Source organism: Octopus bimaculoides, chromosome 22 (genome assembly GCF_001194135.2).
Source record: "Octopus bimaculoides isolate UCB-OBI-ISO-001 chromosome 22, ASM119413v2, whole genome shotgun sequence".
Lineage (NCBI taxonomy): Eukaryota > Metazoa > Mollusca > Cephalopoda > Octopoda > Octopodidae > Octopus > Octopus bimaculoides.
In genome coordinates, this window is record NC_069002.1 from 6,316,093 (window position 1) to 6,341,772 (window position 25,680).

A 25,680-nucleotide genomic window follows, 5' to 3' on the forward strand; every position below is an offset into this window, starting at 1 on the left:
CTTTTAATTGACAATAAACCTATTTGTTAAATACTGTTAAATAAATAAATGTAAAAATATATGTTATTTTAAGCAAATATTTATGTATAAATTTCATAAGCGTTTATAAGGGGGTCCCTAAGGTAAAGCCTGAAATATAAAGGGGTCCGCAAGTCAAAAAGTTTGAAAACTCCTGCACCAATCAATTTCTGCTTTCATTAGAAGCTGATTAACGGTTGCTAGAGTTATTCCCCTTGAAAAGGTAAGAAACTATTGTAAAACCACGCTTGTGGAATTGAATTTCATTTCGACTTTTCCATTTCTAAAAGCATTGGGTTTCTTTTTGTTTAGCTTTTGGTCGGATCAACTCGATCGGGCATATAACCAAAGGCATTCCATTTGTGACCATCTCGTCGTTTTCTCTTCTATCCATGACTGTATTGTTAATTAACAAGTTTCATTTCGCAAAAAAACGTGATTCGCGTTCGATCTCACTATGCGGCCTCCCGGACAAGCGTTTTCTATTTTGGATTTGGGGTTGGCAGGAATTGTCTTTTTTTTTTATGAGTGGAATTTAATTGATGGGAACTGTGCACATCCCACTATACACAAACACGCGCTCGTACGCACGCACGCACACACACACAGAAACGCACGCACGTGTATGTTTGTGAATATATATGTGTGTGTGTGTGAAGGTGATTAGAGCATCGGGCTTACAATAGCGAGGTTGTGAGTTCGATTCCGGGACCAGACGCTGTGTTGTGTTCTTGAGCAAAACACTTCATTTCACGGTTCTCCAGTCCTCTCAGCTGCAAATGGGCAGCCCTACAACGAACTAGCCTTCTGATCAAGGGTAATGTTGACCTACTCGGCGAGCAAGCGAGATGGCATCATTCCAAAATTAAAACTTTGCGAAAAGCGCATCGTGAACAGCGGTGTATAACAAAATCCATTAGTCCGGTCGATCAAATGATCACGTGATGACAAACTGGACTACACTAATATCCACGATTGGGGACTTTACATCGATTTGAATTACCAAACATAATTTTGCGAAAATTTTCTAAAGGATCAAAAAAATAAATAAAAACTATGCGGTGCTTTAATCAGGCTTCCGTCCGATATTCGTCGTGCAAGATTATCAGCAAACCAGAACACCAGTTCCAATACTGCATAGTTGTGTTTTGTTTGAATCTTCATTAATTGATTCTACTGAATCAGAGCTAACAACAACATCAAGAACAACAATAACGGCAGTGTTAACAACATTCGGTAGTTCGATACAAGCGTAAGATTAGTTGTAAAGAAAGATAACTGTGTTCGATAATATACAGAATTGTTGTTCTTGTCAATAGTTATTCGCAAATGCAACAAAATCATCTACACAGTGCAACTGTTGTTGTTAGTGTTGTTGTTTAGGTATGGAGGCGCAATGGCCCAGTAGTCAGGGCAGCGGACTTGCGGTCATAGGATCGCGGTTTCGATTCCCAGACCGGGCGTTGTGAGTGTTTATTGAGCGAAAACACCTAAAGCTCTACGAGGCTCCGGCAGGGGATGCTAGCGAACCCTCCTGTACTCTTTCACTACAACTTTCTCTCACTCTTACTTCCTGTTTCTGTTGTGCCTGTAATTCAAAGGGGCAGCCTTGTCACACTCTGTGTCACGCTGAATATCCCCGAGAACTACGTTAAGGGTACACGTGTCTGTGGAGTGCTCAGCCACTTGCACGTTATTTTCACGAGCAGACTGTTCCGTTGATCGGATCAACTGGAACCCTCGACGTCGTAAGCGACGGAGTGTCAACAACCAACCTGTTGTTTAGGTCCAGCCTTCCCTGATCATGTGAACTTGTGGTCAAGTGCATTCTAGTTCTGACCGTTCCATTTTTTTCCTGGGTCATAATTGACCGCAGATTTCACAATCCAAATAAATCCGGTAAATTTATAGTTTCATACCAGACCTCGATTTCGGTACTAAATAATTCCCCCACCCCCGTGTTTTTTGGGGGTGGGGGTGAGGTGGGGTGCAATCATCTTAAATGACCTCGTAACCTGTCGGAAATGTATTTTTTTTCGTTAGAATGGAATTCAGGATTGGAATGTGTGGTGTAATGGCACTAAAAGGAGGAAATGTTTGGTAAAAGTCATGGGATCAAGCTGGAACTTGGTGAAACCATAAAGCAAGTAGTTCTCAACTAGGATTCATATGACACCTTAGGGTTCCTTATAAGATTTCTGGAGGTCCATGCAAGCAAACTAGTAAGTTTGGGGATCCATGGTAGAACAAGTACCAATCTTAAAAAAAAAAAGAAACAAAAATGTCCTGGGATAAGTTCAATTGATTAAAAATTCTTAAAGGCAGTGCCCCAGCATGGCCACAGCTTAATAACTGAAACAAGAAGAGAATTATGGATTGAATACAGTCATGGTTTTGGTTTGTTTAGCAGCCAGTGACCTATTTCATGGCCTATCAAATATTAGTGACACATCCTTTACCTTCCTGCTTCAAATTTGTTAGCATTAGAAATCCTTTTCACTCTCTGATAATTAAACTGAGAAAGTCATTTATTAAATCTTCATATTATATACTCTCTCTTTTACTCTTTTACTTGTTTCAGTCATTTGACTGCGGCCATGCTGGAGCACCGCCTTTAGTCGAACAAATCGACCCCAGGACTTATTCTTTGTATGCCTAGTACTTATTCTATCGGTCTCTTTTGCCGAACCGCTAAGTTACGGGGACGTAAACACACCAGCGTCGGTTGTCACGCGATGTTGGGGGACAAACACAGACACACAAACACACATATATATATATATACACATATATACGACGGGCTTCTTTCAGTTTCCGTCTACCAAATCCACTCACAAGGCTTTGGTCGGCCCGAGGCTATAGTAGAAGACACTTGCCCAAGGTGCCACGCAGTGGGACTGAACCTGGAACTATGTGGTTGGTAAGCAAGCTACTTACCACACAGCCACTCCTGTGGCATTATATCTTCTGGCATTTATTATGCTATTTTTTTTTTTCATTTTCCTCACCAAATTTCTATCTCATCATAAAATTTGAACACCAGAAAAATCATTCAGATTCCATACTATTGCCCTAGTTTTCAGTTCATTGTTGACACTGTATGACCCAAATATCTCTCCCTAATATCCAAAACCTTTGTCTCTTTTTCCAGCTCAGTCCACTAAGCTGCAGACTTAGACAGGTTATGCTAACTTCTTGATGAAGACTTCAACAGATTCTTTGCCTGCTTCCTGTAGCATATCAGTTTCTGTCTTGGAGATAATCCAAGATGCTTCACTGCAGTTCTGTTCCCACATTGTTTTGACATATTTATTTGCTGGCAGTTTTTGGAGCTATTCCTATATAAAATGCCTTTTTGCTTCCAAATGACGTAATAATAAACTTGCTAATTTTTTTTTCAAAATCAAAAGTTATTTTGAAGTTATAAACCATTCCTAATCAAAGTAAATTTCAGTTTGAACTGGTTAAATCCAACACCTTCGGAGTTTTAAGAAAAACCTATGAGGCCAAATTTTTCAAAAAGTACTATCCATGTGATTTTAATCTTGTTCAAGTGTGCACAACAAACAACTGAGCAGGTAACAGCCTGGGAACATTGTCAAATAGCTTTCATCAGTAGTAATGTACAAATGTACAAAAGATACAGTCAGCTGTTACTTATGAGTGAATACCATTTGGTGACATGTACCAAGGGTTTATTAATTGTTGAAGCTAACTAAGCAGTCATGAGCATATACATACTCCCTCTTGCCTCTCCCCCAACTTAGTCCCATCACCACCACCACCACCATTTAGTGTTGCATTAGCAGAACATACAGGATGCAACAACTGGAGAGAAAGGAAAGAGAAAGCGGGGAGCGAGCTGCATCACCTCGCAGTTGGTGTGCATTTACGGCTGAGTAGACTGATCCATCTTTCCTTTAACTTGAAAATACCCTCTTCCCAGAATTGAGGTGGTTTCATGGCAAATAAGTCGAAAGGTAAGCTACTATAAATCGGCACGAACTTTCTGGACAACCCAATAGCTTAACCATGATAAATGGCTGTATGTTGTTACTAGGGTACGTTTTTCTGTGTGAGGGCGCATGGCCTAGATGTTCAGACATCGCAGTCACAGACACAAGATCGTGCTTTCAATTCTTGAACTGGTGCATTGTGGGGTGCACTGTGTTCTTGAGCAAAGCATTTCATCTCACATCACTTTGTAATCACTTTGACATCGAACACAGGCATGATCCCAGGAATTTTTGGAAAGGAGAGCGCAAGGTCAGAAGGGAATACAATTCCGGAAGAAAAGGGCATAATAAGCATTGCTTAGAAGGGAGCACTTCTTTTCTTGAGGGGTATCACGTGCTCCTCACCCACCCCCTTGGGTCCACCCTCCCCTGTAACATGTGATATTCTGTGAACCTGTTTAGACAACATTTATTTGATTGTACAGCACAAACTTTTTTATCACTATAAATAAATTTCTATAAATAAACCATTATTTGTACAGGTTCTTCCAGAACCATCCTTTTTTGATGAATACCATAATGAAAAAATATAAAATAAATAAATAAAACCCTCTTATATCTGGGTATTATCAATACTTTAACTATTGTGACTGTTTTTGTTTTTTTTTTTTTTTTAGTTTTTAGCTTGGGTACATTGTCTATGGGTAAAATGAATAGTTTGATCATTCTGATCCATGAAGACTGGTTGTAGCTTGTTACCAGAGAACATTTATCTGAGTATTATGAAAAAATTTCGTCATGGTGACAAGTTTTAATGATAGCTCAGGTACACTGTTTGCAAGTGTTTTTTTTTTGTTTTTTTTGTGAAAAATTTTAAGCCAAACAAATCAACGCTAAACGTATTTTTAAGCCTGGAACTTATTTTATCAGTCTTCTTGCTAAACCACTAAGTTAAGGGGTCGATTCATTGAACTAAAAGTTCCTCAAGGCGGTGCCCCAGCTTGGTCGCAGTCTTATGACTGAAGCAAGTAAAAGATAAAAACTAACGTATCATGACACAACATTCTTTTCTAGGCACAATGCCCGAAATTTTAGAGGAGGGGGCCAGTCGATTAGATCGACTCCAGTACACAACTGGTACTTAATTTATGAAAGGCAAAGTCGACCTCGGCGAAATTTGAACTCAGAACGTAGCGGCAGACGAAATACCGCTAAGCATTCCGGTCGGCGTGTTAACGTTTCTTATTTCTTTACTGCCCACAAGGGGCTAAACATAGAGGGGACAAACAAAAATTTATGAAAGGCAAAGTCGACCTCGGCGAAATTTGAACTCAGAACGTGGCGGCAGACGAAATACCGCAAAGCATTTCGCCCGGCATGCTAACGTTTCTGCCAGCACGCCGCCTTACTCAACATCTAAAGCTGTTTCGAGTTGCGTGATGATATAATTTGTTTTCAATGCTTTCTAATATTTCATATTCAGAAACAAAAGGTTAAACCAGGCTGCGGTTGTATTAATGTGTGGACATAGTTTAAATTTTGTATGTTTATTGTTGTTGATGGTGCAACAGTATAAGAGCCCACCCGGTGACACCAAACTGTCACAAAATACTGTAAATATTTGCTGGGGTTTCATGTCAGGTGTTATTACTCCATAAATTAAAATAAAACTGTCTCCTACGGTAATTCTGTTTGTAGGTTAATCGTTGTACGTATTTCACAGACATCGAAACACAAAGGAATAAAGGATCTATTAACAATATTTAAGCATGAGATCGAAAAATAAAAGAGTGTGAGAAAGAAAGAAACATACTAAATGAAAATTTAAAAAAAACAGAATGAAAGAGAAAAAAGAAATAAAAAAAGCAATAAAAAACAGCAGGAAGATAGCATTAAACATTTCGAGACTTGGTAAAATTCCTCTCTTTTCAGTGCCTCACTATCTGTCAAATTTTTGGCAGTCTCTATAAATATATATATTGGAAAAACAATATTCGAAACCTATTTCTTAGAAGAGACTGATATATTTTGGAATAACTTTCTCTTTACCATTTTTTTTTCTTTTCTTTCCTAAATCACAACATAATTTCTGTATATCTTCAATTCGTACACCACACAAACAGGTGCTCACAGATAGATTGATTGATTGATAGATAGATAGATACATACATACATACATACATGTATACATAGATTGATATAGATATATAGATATCTTACACAGACACACACGCGTACGCACTTATACACGCACGCATACGCGCATAGATATATTTTCAGATGTTTATTTCCCCAATCCGAATTTCCCATTTCCCGTCCGCCTTTTTAACCTTGTGACAACGGTTGGAAAGAAATATCCGGCTAGTTCTAAATTCTGAAGGTGGACCATTATAAACGGATTGCATTACACCGGCCAAAAAGGAAAAAAAAAAAAAGAAAAAGAACCAAAAAAAAAAGGAAAAAACACTGATAGTCTACTTTTGACGGCTTCTTGTAGTTGTTTTTTTTTTCTTTCTTTACCTTCTTTAAAAATGCAAATCAAAGGTCGGTGTGATAAAAGAAAAATGCAATCTGGAAGTATAATATATACACCAAAATTCATAACAGGCTTAGTAGGTCGAATACAACAGAACAAAATGTTTGTGAAACTTGCTGCCTTTTCTGGCCTGGGTGTTTTACTCGTCCACTCAGCCAGAATACCCGTTTCTCTGGCCGGGCTGGGTGTGTTTGGTGCTTATGTTGTTACTGGTGGATGGCATTTCATATGGGTGATTTGCAACACGTTAGGACGAGATCTATGGTCAGTGCCCTTTTCTTTCTTACCTTTTTTCTTAATTCTTATCATTTAAATTCTTACCTTTACAATCTCACATCCGTTATCCAACATCTTTATTATATATCTTCATATAATATATATATATACATTATACACGCCTTTCTCTGTTAAACATGTTTGTTTGCCATCGTTTTGCTTATAGTATTCGGGTTGTGTATTTTTCATGTGACGGCCAATGAAACAAAACACGGTGACCAACCATTGCAATAACCAAGACTACCCTCTTTCGTCGCATCTATGGCAAACGAAGAACTTCTATTTAATTATCATCATCGTCATTATTGCTTAAAGGAAACGGTGGGATGAGAGATGGTTGGCACGTTTTATTCGCAGTACATATTTACATGTTCATATTTCGAAACATCTACCTACTTGGCTATCTGTCTGTCTCTGAGTATCTATCTATCTATCTATCTATCCATGTGCGTGTATCTATCTATCCGTGTGCGTGTATCTATCTATCCGTGTGCGTGTATCTATCTATCTGTGTGTGTGTGTATCTATCTATCTGTGTGTGTGTGTATCTATCTATCTGTGTGTGTGTGTATCTATCTATCTGTGTGTGTGTGTATCTATCTATCTGTGTGTGTGTGTATCTATCTATCTGTGTGTGTGTGTATCTATCTATCTGTGTGTGTGTGTATCTATCTATCTGTGTGTGTGTGTGTATCTATCTATCTGTGTGTGTGTGTGTGTCTATCTATCTGTGTGTGTATGTCTCTCTCTCTCTCTCTCTCTCTCTCTCTGTATATATATATATATATATAGATGTCTGTCTGTCTATCGATCTCTCTGTCTATCTATCAGCCTATCTACTTGTTCATACGTATGAAAGTTCCCCGGTAATTTTCTTTCATGTAACTAAATGTTTATGTTAATTTAAGAATTTGCAAGCGAAATCTTTAAAAAATGATAATGTTCTACAAGACGTACATGTTTCTATGTTATACATGAAAATAAACACCGACCTATCTACTTCAACTATATACAGATCGATATATAAATTAGTGTGTTTGAAATATTCATATTTCAACTAAAAACAATAATGATTCAATAAATAAAATAACAAAAGTATATTGTTTTACTCATTGAGGCCTTTACTTGTTTATTAAACGAACAATTCCGGGTAGAATCAGATAATGGTAATTGGTTTTATACTTAGACAATGGTACTCGGTCTAACCAACTCAAAGAACCAGTTTTCGGGTACCCGATAGTGTGTTAATAATGATAATAACGATAATATATTAATTCCTGTTTCTTCTTGGTGTTGTAAACACTTAAATGCTTTTAAATGTCAATACGTTATCACTAATACTTTTACATAAAAAGCACATGCTTGTCCATTGAATATCCTTGTATGTTTGTTTCGTTTTTAATTCTAGTAAATACTGTTTTACTTTTCTGTCTTATTAGGCATTATGTTAGAAAATTTATGAATATATATATATAAATATAGAACTGAATTTTTGGAAAATATGAAATAAATTCTCTCCTTTTCATCTCTCTATCTGTCGGTGGTTCATATATCCGAAAAGAAGCCCTCTAAAAATTGTAAATATGTATGTATGTATGTATGCAGATATCTTAGATAAGTTCAAGAAGGCTCTTTAAAATTTCATATTGTTTAATCGAACACGTTATGTGTTTATGAAGATCAACAAACAACGTTGACGAAAGGTCGCTTTGGCTGCTAGAAATAGCAGTCGAACCATTATCCACTCTCATCAGCGTCTTAAAGAAAACAAGACACATGTTTCCAAGATAATGCGCACCAAAATAATTCATATATATATATATATATATATATATATACATATATATATACACAGGGTATCCACAAAGTCTGGGTACATGGGGATTAACACATACTTTAAGAAATTATTATTTCTTATATTTAATTGTTTATGTTATGATTTTATTTATTCCATGTACCCAGACTTTATGGACACCTTGTGTATATATATATATATATATATATATATATATATATATATATATGCACATGGCTGGAATGCCTTGATCATAGGTTTGCTCTGGTTCAGTCGAAACTGACCTGTGGTTAAATAAACATCGCGTGTTTAATACATTTCTGTGTTTTAGTGAAACTTAACGAAAAACGAAACATCACACAAAAACTCGTTAATTATAAATTGCCAAATTATATAATGTAATATAAAATAAGATTTTAAAAAAATACTAAGAGGTGAAATAACCTCTATGGCGTTCGCTCGGTGCGCTAGAAATAGCAACCAAGTCGCACTTCAATCGTACGCTGTTACCGTGTGGAGAAGGACGTATTGGATAATGAAGACCCCACGTAATGATATTACTATGGCTTAGAAATAAAACGTGGTGAAGTCACGGTTGATACGTTTTATCAACCTGATCTGAGGTTAAATAACTCCAACAAAAAAACCTGTATTCCCATAGCTTATTGAAATTGATTTTTGGTTTAAATCGTTTGTAAAATGACATATTTCCACCCGTTTTTTAATATGTTCGTGTTTCTATGTTAATTATGACAATAATAAAATATTATTATTGTTAATAATAATAATAATTAGTAGTAGTAGTTGTAATAATCCGAGTTATTTCTCAAACACATCCACCTGACTTGATCTTTGCTGAGAGACAACCGAAAAAACGAAGGGAAGGTGCACCTCCTTTTTGCGGTCGCTCTACCCGCTAGAAATAGCAGCCATATCTCCATCTCTTTCGCTTTCCCTCACATCGCACCCCTATCATAATACGCACGGCTCACTAGACTGTGATTATACATACATTCATACATACACAGACACACATGTCTGCATACCTGCCGCTGTCTTTGTTGCTTCATAACTATCGGAAAAGTTAATATTTTTTAATGAAATGTTGTACAAGTATCTTTCAAGGTGTGTAGATTACGATTATATCAGAATTTAGTGAGAGGAAAGAAAAATGGTGAGAGCACGCAAACATACATATCACAATACATGAGGAAACAAAGGTGACACGTGAATTTTCCGAAACTCCTCTCGCAAGTCCCGGAAAAAATTCTTCCCAAAAAAATTCCGTTATAACCAGAATCTACACCATCTCGTTTTTGTAGAAGATTTCATTAAAAAACATCCATTTTTCTGAATGTTTATGAGGCAGGAAAATCGGTGATGAGGGCACACTTGTGTAGGTATACATCTATGTGTGTGTGTGTGGAAAGATTTTGATCGTCGGTCTGCTGAATTTGGACTGACTTGTGATTGAACGGCTGCTGCTACTGCAACTTCTTCATCTCTTAAACCAAGAGCTTGGCGGTCGTTCACCCTGCCACAGATAACTGCCAAATCGTCAGAGTTCCGACTTGTGCACTCTGCACTCCTTCACTCTGTGTGGCTTCATTTTTAGTACAAGTACGTTTTTGAACATGCAGAATAACATGCAGATAGGCAAAAATATTGTGAAATAAGATATTTATTAAAATTTGAATATTTTTTAATTATTAAAAAAATAAATCCAAAGCACGTAAAAAATAAGCTATAAACTATCGAAAAACGTATATCTGTAATAAGGTTCAAAAACGTGTTTGTAATTAACGATAATCGTATCATCGACATGTGACCATTTCTTGTCGGCATTTGGTCCTAATTTTTACTCGATCTCTCTGTTTAGGCACGCTCAGAATGCTTCAGCATTCATTGTCATCATTATCATTAGATGTCTCTGTTCCATGCTAGCATGAGTTGGACTGGCATCGGTACATTATCAACACATACACACACCAGTGGCCGTAATGGTTCATAGTTCCATGCAGCGTTGTGTTTAGGTATAAACTGAATAACTTTCAGCTTAGAGCTTTGCAGTTTTAGAGGGAAAGGATCTTAGAAAAATGTTTTTCTAATAGCATGTAGGTACAGGTGTAGCTGTGTGGTAAGAAGTTTACATTCCAATCACATGCTTCCAGGTTCAGTCCCACTGTGTGGCACCTTGGGCAAGTCTCTTCTACTATAGCCTCAGGACAATCGAAGCCTTGTGAGTGGATTTGGTGGATGGAAACTGAAAGAACACCATCGTGTGTGTGTGTGTGTCTGTTTGTCCTCCAGGCTTTGAATATTTTGTAAGTACAGTGGTAGTAGACCAAGTCTACTATCATAGAACTCCCAAAAGTGGTCCACAATGGAGAACTGCTCCTACACCTGGAATGGTACTGCTGCTGCAGGTGCTGACTACCAGTATTGCATCCAGAGAATGGTCACTCAACTGATTGGCACTCTTGTTAGTGAACACATTCCAGCCTCTGGCCCACACACACATGCTGCTTTGTCTCTCTCTCTCTCTCTTTTCTATCCCTACAATATTGGCCTCTGCTCCTTGGAGCTAACTAGGCCCATACCTCTACCACCCAGGCTCTCTACTTCTTGGCACCTTGGTGCATCCAACACCTCTTTAGCATGGGGCCTCAGAAATTCCAGGTTGATGTCCAGCATGTTGGAAGACCACTGGAAGTGAAGCACCTTTTAGCTTTTGTTTATTTCGTCTATCCTTACGTTCTGAGTTCAAATTCTGCTGAGGTTGACTTTGCCGTTCATCCTTTCGGGGTCGATAAATTAAGTACCAGTTGCGTACTGGGGTCAATCTAATCGACTGCCCCGACTCCCCCAAAATTTCAGGCCTTATGCCTGGAGTAGAAAAGAATATAGAAGATAGTTGTTTGATGTATTAGAGGAGTCTTTGTTATCAAAATAGAAATAGCAGCCAGACTTCATCCGTTGGTAGTTATTTAAAGGAGTAAAAATATGAGGGAGTTATTAAATGAACTGACGCTTTCTGTAATGTAGTCCTAGATAGACAATATACTGTATGTGATTAAGAAATGGGAAAACCATGGTGGGCGATTCCCTTTCATCACAAGAACTGACCTGGTTACTTGACAACCTTCAAAGGATTTCTGTTAAACTACTTATCTATATTTATGTTCAGAGAGTAAACGTGTGTGTGTGTGTATGTATGTGTATGTATGTATGTGTATGTGTGTGCATGCATGTATGTATATATGTGTGTGTATGTATGTATGTGTGTGCATGCATGTATGTATATATGTGTGTGTGTATGTATGTATGAATGTGTGTGTATATGTATGTGTGTGTGTATGTGTACATGCATGAGTGCATGTATTTATGTATGTGTGTATGTGTATGTATATATGTGTATGTGTGTATGTATGTGTATAAGTATGTATGCTTGTATGTGCGTGTGTGCGTATTATAAGTTTGTGTGTGTCTGTGCGCAAGAGTGCATGTATGTGTACGCATGTGTGTTTGTTCTTGTTATATTCCTATATATTCAGTGCCTTTTTTGAGTGGGATCAGAATAAACATGCTTTCATACACACATACATACCAATAAGCATGCATAGATACAACCATATGTACACACAAACACACATACATACATACATATACATACACACCAATAAGCATGCATAAATACAACCATATGTACATACATGCACACACAGAGACACACGTATGTACATACATACATGCATAGATACTACATATATACACACACACAAACACATGTACATACATATTTGACTGGTCAGCAGAGGAAACCTGCTACATTAATATTAAAAGCTGCATGATCCTGACATCAACTGGGAAGTTTCTATAGAAATAAAACATCAACAAATTCTGACTCAAAAGAAACAAAGATGGAAGGAAGAGACAGACAGACTTAAAATCAGCCAAGATGGCAAGCTTTCAACGCTGCTTTGTAATCAATCTGGCAACATCTGCCAAGCGACAGCAGCAAAAAAAAAAAATTAATGCATCAACAATGTCCTCAGAAGTGAAGAGAACGTCTTACAGGTCTGTAGAGAACTCATTAAGAAGTTCTCCCTTCCCAGTGACATCCATTATGGCTTCAGAATTGCTGGATTTGTGTACTTCAACAAAAACCAGGAGGAGAAACTCTGCACACTGCAAAATGTTTATGAATGGGTATGATGGTGAAGATGATGATGATCATCAACATTTAACATCTGTTTTCTATGCTGGCATGAGTTAGATGGCTTGACAGGAACTGGTGAGGTCAGAGGCCACACCAGATTCCATAGTCGGTTTTGGCTTGGTTTCTACATCCGGATGCCTTTCCTAATGTCTACCACTCCACAGAGTGTACTGGGTGCTTTCTACATGGCACCATCATCAATGTTTTTTATGTGGCACCAGCATCAGTGCTTTTTACATGGCACCTCGGTTCTAGGACAAGCTGTTCATTAAAATAATTTAACTCAAATTATGCAAGGTATGCTGTTGTGTGAAGCCAGAAGGTTCAACTAATAAACAAAAGTCAGTTTTGTGTCATTAACTGTGATTTGTTTATTTCCTATGAAGCAAGAAGAAAAATAACTTAGGTGAACACCCTCCAGGTGTGGTGATTCTATAATGTTTGCCAGAGGTTGTACATGTCTACCTGCACATGCGTAAATAAATACCTACTTATACACATACATATATAACCCATGCTAGCATGGAAAGCGGACGTTAAACGATTTATATATGTAAGTATATACATATATATATATTTATATATATATATATATATATATATATATATATATATATATATATATATATATATTTACATACATACACATTTATATATGTAAACAGGTGTATGTATATGTATATAATTTCTGCCAGGAGTTGTACATATCAGCCTGCACACATACACATACATATATGCACCTACCTAGATACATACATACATATGCAAACACCTACCTACATACACACATACTTACATTAATATAAGTGTCTGTATATATATATATATATTTTATTCTCTCATTTGTTTCAGTCACTTGACTGTGGCCATGCTGGAGCACCACCTTTAGTCGAACAATTCGACTTCAGGACTAATTCTTTGTAAGCCTAGTACTTATTCTATCAGTCTCTTTTGCCGAACTGATAAGCTATGGGGATATAAACACACCAACATTGGTTGTCAAGCAATGGTAGGGGTGAAACACAGACACACAAATACATACATACATACATATATATGACGGGATTCTTTCAGTTTCTGCCTACCAAATCCACTCACAAGGCTTTGGTTAGCCTATGGCTATAACAGAAGACACTTGCCCAAAGTGCCACACAGTGGGACTGAACCCAGTATCATGTGGTTGGAAAGCAAGCTTTTTACCAGACAGCCACGCCTGCAACTATCTCTCTCTCTTTTTCTATATATATATATATATATATATATGTATGTATGTATGTATGTATGTATGTATTCTGCTAACAAAATGCGTGTTTATTTACTGCGAGGCTCTTAGATGTTTCTACCCTACCCTGTCTTACCTATTTAAAGCAAAGTGAACCAGTCCACTTGACAGTTAAGTGTCTCTACACTTATACACCATCGCGCAGTGCAAGAGACTGGTTGCTATCAAACTGCCAGCCTCTCAGGTGGATTAAATTATAATCGTACAGTTTTACTAATTAACCGTGTTTCGAGGTGAAAAATGCCTTGATTTTTTTCTACATCTTCACCAATGCTTTGATCTGATTGATCTCTGATCATTGCTAGATCTCATCAGTCCAGTGCGCGGATCAATGGTATTGTGGATGAGGACATTACTTTAGAGTCCAGTTTCGGACCCCCAGTTGGAATCCAGCCAGGTACATATTATAAAAATAACCGATGATGACCAGAGGGCGAGCTGATTGGCACATAATGGAGATGCATAGATATTAGAACATCGTTAATCTCTAGAGATGAGTTTAATTGTCATAAATATTAAAATATTAACTAATTAACACAGCATATCTTTGGCATTTAACGACAGTTGATTGCCTGGTTGCATGTTTACTTAGCTGTGAACACACGTACACCCATGTGCATACATGCACACACATATCTATGTGTGCAACCTAATGAGGGATACTCTACAAAGATTGCTAGAAATAGCAACCAAATTTTCTTGAATGTACACTTGCAACCCTTAAAGAAAAAACAGAAGATGCGGTGGTGGAACGTCTCTGGTTACCGGTTTTTGTTTGATCAGCATTTATCTGGAGTTTAATGACTATATAGAGGCAGGCATGGTTGTTATAGTAAGAAGTTTGCTTCTCAACCGCATGGTTCCGAGTTCAGTCCCACTGTGCGACATCTTGAGCAAGTGTCCTCTTACGATAGCCCTCGGGTCAACCGAAGCCTTGTGAATGGATTTGATAGATGGAAACTGAAAGAAGATCATCGTGTGTGTGTGTGTGTGTGTGTGTCAGTGCTTGCCTCCCACCACTGTTTGGTAACCGTTGTTGGTTTGTTAACATCCCTGTAACTTAGCAGTTTGGCAAAAAAAGAAACTGATAGAATAAGTACCAGGCTTAAAAAGGGCGAGAAAAAAATATACTAGGTTTAGTTTGTCTCACTAAGATTCTTCAAAGCAGAGCTCCAGCATGGCCACAGTCTAATGACTGAAACAAGTAAGTAATGGATAAGATGTATGTATGAGCCTATAGAAGAGTACACAACGTGGTTTGTTCTGCCTTTAGAAATAGCAGCCAAATCTCTCACATTGGATAATGCTGTCCTAGGTTTATTGTATGTGAAAGAAAACATTACGGCTGGCACTCCTTTTGTCTTAGTTCTGGTTTATCCGGGTCAACCTAGGGTTAAACAATAGCAATAACAACAGTCATATACACTCACACACACACAAATGCAAGCATATTCATATACTTATAAATACGTACATAAAAACATATACACACATATATAAACATATGTACTCACACACATGGTTATTATACATTCGTATAAACACGAAATATCACACTACATAAACAAAGACATCCCCAACACACACATATCCATTCACACAAACACAGCCATGCACACATACACTCATAAATACACACATTAAAACATAAACACACACACACATACGCAGTTATATTTACATTATTATATATATATATATACACACATGCACTGCAAATAAACACACACATTTATACACACGCAAATACATATCTATATTTACACATCTATATGTATACTCTCTCTTTCTCTCTCACACACACATACACACGCACGCACACATTCCTACATGCATGTATATGTTCTTACTCACACATACACACACACACGCACACATACAGATCTACACGTACATACACATGCACTTACACACATAGCGTATATATTTATAGCAGGTTGAATAACCGTGTGGAGGCAGCAATGTTGGCTCACACTCACATGTATGTATAGTGGTGGTGGTAGTGGTGCTGGTGGTGGTGGTTGTGGTGGGGTGGTGGTTGTGGTGGGGTGGTGGTGGTGTCATGAACTGGGTTTTGGCCTTCCTCTCTAAAATGTGACCAACCTGTTAAATATCCACTCCATCCCTGTATTGACATTATTACCCAGAGTCTGATCTACTTTAATGCATTATAACTTTTTTTTTTCTTTTGTTGGGACTCATTTTTTGTCTTATAAGTCATTGTCCTGCTTTGTTTTACACACACACACACACACACACGTGCATGTGCACACACACATGATGGCTAACCACTCGTGACTGAGCAAGATCTTTTATTTTCTTTTACTTGTTTCTGCTTGCGAAGACCTGTTGGGGCAAGCGAAAGCGAAATCATGATGGCACCTGTGCTTAGCATCGCCTTTCTGGCATTTGTGCCGGTGGCATGTGTAAGGACTTTTGAGCGAGATCGTTGCCAGTGTCCCTGGACTGGCTTTTGTGTGGGTGGCACATAAAATACACCATTTTGAGCATGGCCGTTGCCAGTACCGCCTGACTGGCCTTCGTGCCGGTGACACGTAAAAGCACTCTTGGAGCCTAATGTAGCCATCTGGTTTCACCAGTCCTCACTCAAATCGTCCAACCCATGCTAGCATGGAAAGCAGACGTTAAACGATGATGATGATGATGATGTTTCATTCATTCAACTGTGGCCATGCTGGGGCAACGCCGTGCTAAGACGATATGACAATCTGATAGATAATCTGTTTAAATGTCTATCTCTCTTTCTAAGGGAGGTCACCAGGGGAAAGAGTTGTCTCATCTCAACGGATTCATCAAACAATCACCCTCGGATGGATACCAGTGGCTAGCAAAGAGTTAAGTAATTTTGTCTAACAACAGTCAAATCGTTCCTGTTACACGTGCTGCATTCACCACACTGCCTGAGGAAAAGTCACAATTCTAATACAGCATTTCCTGTAATGCCTATTTTCCACAATATACTACGAAGTATTTTTTTATATTTTAACAAAGAAAAAACCCTTATTTAAATGTCAGAAGAAAATGTTTTTATGTATGCCACAGATTGCAATTGAGTGACCTTCTGCGCGGTCATGCAATATGCTAGAACTAACAGCTAAAAACCTCCTTCAAATCACATCTTATCAGTTTGTTGGATTTTTTTTTTAGAAAGGACACGTTACATTTTGTAGTCCAAGATACAATATTGTCAAAAAGATATCAACAGGATAGGCATGGTTGGAAGGTCTATGAAAGTTGGTAAGGGTTTAAGGAACAAAAATAACTGCAGGAGCCTCTGTATGATCATCAAACCTACTAGACACAACAGCTAAACTCCCTCAAATTGCTCCTTTCAACCTTAGGAAAAGACTTTGGACTATGTAATCATAGATACGTCATGTCAGAATAAATGCTGAAGTGGTCATGTTTGGAATGCCTTTAATGTATGTACAACCAGAGCTGATTTGAAGTTAATCAACAACTGGTTAGTTAATGAGGAAGCCACTACATAGTCTTTCAACCTGCTGAAAATAGCAGGCGATTCTTCCTAAATGTAATCAACTTAATCCCTTTGTCTGTCCTTGTTTGTCCCCTCTATGTTTAACCCCTTGTGGGCAATAAAGAAATAAGAAACGTTAACATGCCAGGTGAAATGCTTAGCGGTATTTCGTCTGTCTTTACGTTCTGAGTTCAAATTCCACCGAGGTCGACTTTTCCTTTCATTCTTTCGGGGGTCGATAAATTAAGTACCAGTTGCATACTGGGGTCGATCTAATCGACTGCCCCCTCCTCCATAAATTTCTGGCCTTATGCCTTGAGTAGAAAAGAATCTAATAACGCTGTATCTAGTAACAACTAAGTGTTGATTGAATGCAGTTAGAGCCAGCTTTGAATGTATAATTCATCTAATTGACAAGCTGTTTTGATAACTTCCAGATTTCCCAATTAGCCAAGTTGTTGGTCTGTTCGTTAATTTATCCGGTGGCTTTAATCACTTATAACATGCTACTAGAGTTGACACAGTCTCCTAGTTTCTAGCAATGATATTTAACATTATTCCAGCTGTGGACAGGTGTTGCTGTTTTCAGCTAGAAACGATAATGATGGCGATAAAACATAGTATCAACAATGTAATATAACAATATGATAACAGGTTTTCTTGTTGTTGCTGCTGCTATTAGTAAGGCGGTTGAGCTGGCAGAATTGTTATCACGCTGGGCAAAATGATTAGTGCCATTTTGTCCATCTTTACATTCCGAGTTCAAATGCTGCTGAGGTCGACTTTGCCTTTCATCCTTTCGGGGTCGAAAAATTAAAAGTACCTGTGAAACACTGGGGTTGATGTAATCGACTAAAATTTCAGGCCCCTCTCCCAAAGTTTCATGCATTATTATGCCTTGAGTAGAAAAGAATCTAATAACGCTGTATCTAGTAACAACTAAGTGTTGATTGAATGCAGTTAGAGCCAGCTTTGAATGTATAATTCATCTAATTGGCAAGCTGTTTTGATAACTTCCAGATTTCCCAATTAGCCAAGTTGTTGGTCTGTTCGTTAATTTATCCGGTGGCTTTAATCACTTGTAACATGCTACTAGAGTTGACACAGTCTCCTAGTTTCTAGCAATGATATTATTATTATTATTATTATTATCATCATTATTATTATCATTATTATTATCATTATTCATCGTTTAACTTCTGCTTTCCATAATAATACCCTTACGATCATGAGCCAATTATCTTGACCACTAAGCCATGCTCTTTTACCCATCTCATCAACTGTCATACTGTAACGATGTTAAAATTCATAGACATTTTATGAAATTAAGAAAAAAAAAAAAAGCACCTGTATACAGAATAATAAAAAGGGAAAAAAATTAATAAAAATAAAATGTTTAATTGATAAAAATAATTATTATTGGTTCACCATTAAAATTAGTTCATTGTCAAACCAATTCGCTCTGAACAACTAAATTACTGACTTAACTAATTAACTAATTGCCATCTCAAACCTGTCAACTTTTGTTCTCATTAACCTTCGACTCTGGCCATTTCAGTTCGTGCTGTTAACTCCTAGCTTGTTAACCTTAAACTGTTTCACACCTGTGGTCTAGGGATTGATATGTATAGCACCTGTCTATGAGTTTGTAAGGTCAGTTCCTGGTCTGAGCAGTGTAGATTGTCTCCTTGAGCAAGGTGCTTTCGTCATCGTCATCATCATCATCATCATCATCCTCGTCATTCAGTGTTCATTGCCCATGCTGGCATGGGTTGGACAGTTTGACCTGGGCTGGTAAGCTGAAGAGCTGCACCTGACTCCAGTCTGATTTGACATGGTTTTTATGGTTGGATGGCCTTCCTAATGTCAACCACTCCGAAAGTGTAATGGGTGTTTTTATGTGCCACTGGCACAGGTGCCAGTTGTACGGCACCAGTATCTGCCAAGACTACGATTTCCAGTATTCTGTAAAAACATGTTTGGCGTTGGGAAAATATTATCTTGGAAACAGGTGAGAGCTGGTCATAGGAAGAGTATCTGGCTGTATAAAATCTGCCTCAGTAAACTCTTTCTGACCAATGCCAGCATGGAAAAGTAAACATTAAAATGACGATGATGATGATGATGCTATGTGTTTAGCTGGTCATACTCGGTCGTATGTGATGGATGGTTGTTTTGCGCTTGTATTTCTCAAGTAAATCCTTCCACAATGAAGTGTTTTAAATCAGCAACGCAAAGGAACATTTTTCACATAATGACTGCTTGTTTAGTTTTGATAAATTCGGTTAAAAGCAGACAGTGGATGAATGTTTTTGGCACTGTAAACAAACGGGCAAATTGGCAAAGAAAAAAAAACTCACACAAGATTTGGGCAATGCAGTGAATTCATGAATGCTCATTCTCATCGATAACCCTTCCCCAGTCAACCCTTTAGCATTTAAACTGGCCATATCCGGACAGAATATTCTACCTGTTTTAAGTTCAAACCAACCAGATCTGACCTCTCGCACATACTCTACAATGTTGTTCTGAAAGTAAGCAATCACTTCATTTGAATTCATGATTAATTCAATACCTTGTAAATAAATAAGCATATTTCATAAAGTAAACTGAATGCTAAAGGCAGGGGCGGACCCAAGGGGGTGGGGCTGAGGGGCACGTGCTCCCCATCAAGGAATGAAGTGCAATTTTGTAAATACTGTTGTTAGGCCCTTTTCTCCTGGAATTGCATTCCCTTCTGACCTTGTACCCTACCTTCAAAAAATTCTTGGGACCGTGCCTGAAAGGGTTAAGCTAGAAGCTGCGTTGTCTGACTTTGACTTTGGTCTTTAATGAGTCCCAGAACCCACAAAACCAGTGGGAGGCTGGTATGCATGGGCGACTGCTGCTCTTCCATAAACAACCTTGCCCAGACTTGTGCCTCAGAGGGTAACTATCTAGGTGCAATCCCATGGTCATTCATGACTGAAGGAGTCTTTACATTTACTAATCCATCTGACCAATACAAGCATGGGAAACTGGACATTAATGATTGATGATGATATGTGGCACCGTGAAGTTAAAACAGGATTGAGGATCCCTGGTCTAAGGCATTTGGCTTAGGCAACTATCAGGTAATTTAAACTTGTGGTTTTGAAGTCTGGCTGCTTATGTCTTCACATTATTAAATAGTATACACAATGTTGAGATTAACTTCACAATTATAAAATTACAGCGAGGCTGAAGTAAATAGCTGTAGCTTCTAATTAACATGATCTGCATAACAGTACGAGGAAATCTTGGCTTTTGAGACTCTAACAGAGAATTTTCAATGGCCAGGTCTTTTGTTCACCTTTCAAATAGTATACCAAGTGAATCTAATTAAGTAGGCCTTCATAATTGCTTTACTTATTTATTTACTCTTTTTTTTTTTAATCAATTCCTGGTGCAATTAGCTGGGTAATTCAGTGCATTGATACACAGGCCTCAAACACTAAATGGATCTTATTATAATATTCCCAGGTTCCATTTTGGTTTTGAATCATTGCGAAGAGTCCTTCATTCTATTATTAATTTGCAACCAGTATTTCCCAATAATCAATCGAATCTCTATAGTAGTTATTATTATTATTATTATTACTCTTATTATTATCATTACTATTATTATTATCATTACTATTATTATTATTATTATTACTCTTATTATCATTACTATTATTATTATTACTCTTATTATCATTACTATTATTATTATTATCATTATTATTATTATTATTATTATTACTCTTATTATTATCATTACTATTATTATTATTATCATTATTATTATTATTATTACTCTTATTATTATCATTACTATTATTATTATTATTATTATTATAATAAGTGATAGATGGTTGTTGTTATTATTAAGGTGGTGAGCTGGCAGAATTGTTACCGTTCTGGATGAAATGCTCAGCGGTAATTTCGTCTGTCACTACATCCTGAGTTCAAATTCTGTCAAGGTCGACTTCTCCTTTCATTCTTTCAGGATCGATGAATTAAGTACCAGTGAAACACTGGGGTCGATCGATATAATTGACTAGTCCCCCTCCCCACAAATTTGAGCCCTTGTGCCTCCAGTAGAAAGGATTATTATTATTATTAGCGGTATTTCACCCGTTGCTATGTTCTGAGTTCAAATTCTGCCAAGGTTGACATTGTCTTTCAACTTTTCGAGGTCGATAAATTAAGTACCAGTGACACACTGGGGTCGATGTAGTCAACTCATCCCCTCCCCCAAAATTGCTGTCCTTGGGGCAAGATTTGAAACCATCATCATCATCATCATCGTTTAACGTCCTCTTTCCATGCTAGCATGGGTTGGACGATTTGACTGGGGACTGGTGAAACCAGATGGCTACACCAGGCTCCAATCTGATTTGGCAGAGTTTCTACAGCTGGATGCCCTTCCTAATGCCAACCACTCTGAGAGTGTCATTATTGTTTTTTTTTTTTTGCACAGCTGAGATTAGATCTGTGTGCTGTAGGTGTATGCAGTGTTGTTTTGGTTTCATATTTTCCACTCTATTGAAAGCACCTTGTGCACAACAATTAGTAGCACTGTTGTTGTTGTATGTGTGTGTGGAATGTTTTGGTGTACTCTACATGTGTGCAGTACCTAGGCATACAATTGCCATGTGGGAGTAATATGTTCAGTTGTTAAGTGATGTTGTTTCTGTACATGTTGTAAATTCCATTGATGTAAATTCCTGGCACTCCGATTATGCATTTGTATCTCTTTTGAATCATTGCCACCGTCTCTTCCTCTTCCTCTATTTCTCCCTTCCTTCTACCCCCACCCCTTTTACCCTACCCTCTCTTCCTCCTCCTACCCTCTTCATTCCCTATTCCTCCCCCTCTTCTTCCTCCTACCCCTCTTCCTTTCTTCCTCCTACCCTCTTCCTTCTCTTCTTCCTCCTACCCCTTCTTTCTCCTCTTCTTCCTCCTACCCCCTCTTCTTCTATTATTAATCTCTTATAGTTTAGATTGAACTTTATCAATTCTGCTCAGGTGTTGATTAGGAAACAATTAGGTTATCATGTTAGAAAAAAAAAAAAAAAGATCTTGTGATTTTAGTTGCACTTGCTGTTGTTTCTGGCCCCGATTGGATGTGCACCAGTAAATGTTTCCTCTGAGGTACCTTACAGCCTCAGAGCCTAATAAAAATAAAAAAAATGTAGGGGTCAGTTCGAACATAAAGCAGGTAGAATATTTTGGTAAGGTATGGCTGGTTTAAGTGCATAAGGGTCAAAGTTATTATTAAAAGATTCATGTAACTCTTCACATAGGTAAACAGACAAGACAAAGAGCATGATGCGATTGCAACAGATGATGATGATGTCATTCCATCAACATGTGGATGTTGGTTGCTTTTGTTCATACTTTGAATTTAAATTTCTATAATTTTGAATCGACACAGACAGGCTTGCTGTCAAAATATTGTCCAATGAATAAAATATCTATTGCAATCGCATCACGCTCTTTGTCTTGTCTATTATTATTTGAAAGATGGGTGACTGTTGGAAGAATGGCCAGTATAAACGGACCAATTCTGAGAATACACCTGTAGAAAAAAAAAAAAAAAAAAAAAAAAAAAAAAAAAAAGGTAATGTAAAAGGAGAAAGGGCTCTATACCCCTTTCTTATTTTTTCTGACCAGGCTCCCGTGGTTTTATGGGTTTTTCCACGTGTAACCTTTCCTTTTTCAAAGCGCCTCCCCCTTTGGGAGTTCTACTTATTTATTTATCTATTTATTCATTATATCTTTCTTCGTTTTCTTCCTCTGTTTAGACGAACTTTCCTACCTTTTCGGACAAAACCTTTTGTAACCTTCGTCCTTTCTTTGTCCTTAAATGTTTTTAATTGATATTAGCCCTTGTGGCCAATAAAACGAATTAATTATTATTATTATTGTTAGAACTATGGTAACTGGAAGTGTCAAGCCAAACTCTACCTCTTCCTCACAAATTATTAATCTTGTGTATGTGTGTGGATGTGGTTTGTCATTGTGAAAAGGACTAGTAAATAGACACCTTTTGATGAAGTATTCAGATATACACCATACTTTGAAAATGGTTACGGTTGAAAGGACTTGCATAGTTTTAAGTAGATCTTATACATTCCTTGTCCAGCTATGGGAACTGAGGTGTAGTAGTAGTGACAGTAGTGGTGGTTAATGGGGTTGGAATGCTTTTATGAAATTATGTAGCTCATAGGATTATGATGACTTGAATTTGTGTTTGTTTGTTTGAGTAAATATTTTGCTCAATGTGAAATAGTGAAATTTTCTATTTGCTTTTGTTTTAACCTGTTCAAATTGACAGACCCTCCTGTTATCACCTCTGGCTTAATCTTTGGTTCAGGGGAACTAGGTCAGTCACACTAAGTGTTATGAGTTAGACACACAAAAAAAAAAAATCATTGAACTTTGTTGTAACATAATCTTGAGTCAAGGTGAAGATGGTCGTGCTCTAGATAACAGAAACTCAGTGGGGGTGGTGCCGAGATTAACTCTTTGTTACCATATTTCTGTTGAAATGCATAGCTTTTGTTTCAGTCAGTTTTGAAAATAACAAAGAATTTAGTTCAGGAACTTCTATTATTAAGCTGCTGTAAAGGCAGCGAGCTGGCAGAATCATTAGCATGCTGGGTGAAATGCATAGCGGCATTTCGTCTATCTTTACGTTCTGAGTTCAAATTCCGCCTCGGTTGACTTTGCCTTTCATCCTTTCAGGGTCGATAAATTAAGTACCAGTTGCATCCTGGGGTCGATCTAATTGACTGGCCCCGCCTCCCCCCAAATTTTGGGCCTTGTGCCTAGAGTAGAAAAGAAATGCTTAGCGGTATTTTGTCTGCTGTTACGTTCTAAGTTCAAATTCCACCGTAGTTGACTTTACACCCATGGTGGTGGCACCTATAATGCAGTGCTGCTGGTGCTATGTATAAAGCACCCAGTACACTCTGTAAAGTGGTTGGCATTAGGAAGGACATCTAGTCATAGAAGCCATACCAAAACAGATATTTGGGACCTGGTGCAGCTCTCCAGCTGGTCAGCTCCTGTCAAACCATCCAACCCATGCCAGCATGGAAAACGGACATTAAATGAGGATGATGGCACATGCATATATATGCTATATATATATATATATATATATATATATATATAGGTACAGGAGTGGCTGTGTGGTTCTGAGTTCAGTCCCACTGCATGGCACCTTGGGCAAGTGTCTTCTGTTACAGCCTTGGGCCAACCAAAGCCTTGCGTACAGGCTCGTTTCCTGCAACCCTCTCCAGCTGAGCATCCCTAATCTTGAGGACTTGTAGGTGCTGGTGGCACATAAAAAAGCATCCATATTGGTGTTGTGTAAAACCATCCAAAATACATTCTCGGAGTGGTTGGCATTAGGAAGGGCATGCAGCTGTTGAAACCATGCTGAAACAGACAGGGAGCCTGAAGAGCCCTTCAGCTGGTCAGCTCCTGTCAAACCGTCCAACCCATGCCAGCATGGAGAGCAGACATTAAATGATGATGATCTGTAACATTGTTGGCTTAGAGATCAGGACTTGGCTCTTGATATTTCAAACAATTCAAGCCATCTCCACCGATTAATTGATAAGATATGACCAGCGTGCTTTGACACGAGGTTCATCTGATGAATAAGTGAATTCATATCAGTTCATAGGTAAACATCTAGTTATCATTTTAGTATCCACTTTTCCATGCTTGCATGGGTTACACACACACACACACACACACATGTATGTATGTATGTATGTATGTATGTATGTATGTTTAATAGAATTACAAATAGAAATCGCTTGGTACAATATTATATATTTGAAAAAATAAACAGGAATGGCTTTTCTCATAATTTTTCCACTAAAAAGACATTCCTATTCGTTTTTTTTTTTTAAGCAGACAAACAGGCAGACTCATCATCAACAGCTGCTTTTCCATGCTTGCACTGACCATCTCTGCCGGTGGCACGTAAAAAGCACCCACTACACTCTCGGAGTGGTTGGCATTAGGAAGGGCATCCAGCTGTAGAAACTCTGCCAGATCAGATTGGAGTCTGGTGT

General features: G+C 37.8%; 1 protein-coding gene across 1 annotated transcript in view; it reads left to right on the plus strand.

Moving 5' to 3' along the window:
* Positions 1-5,769: 5,769 nt before the first annotated feature.
* The window catches only part of LOC106880193 (long-chain fatty acid transport protein 4), a 35,057-nt gene continuing 15,146 nt past the window's right edge, over positions 5,770-25,680 (plus strand). Inside the window, exon 1 of the mRNA XM_052975642.1 lies at positions 5,770-6,774. Within this exon, the coding sequence (XP_052831602.1) occupies positions 6,506-6,774 (269 nt within the window). The 5' untranslated portion in view covers positions 5,770-6,505. The remainder of the gene's footprint in view (positions 6,775-25,680) is intronic.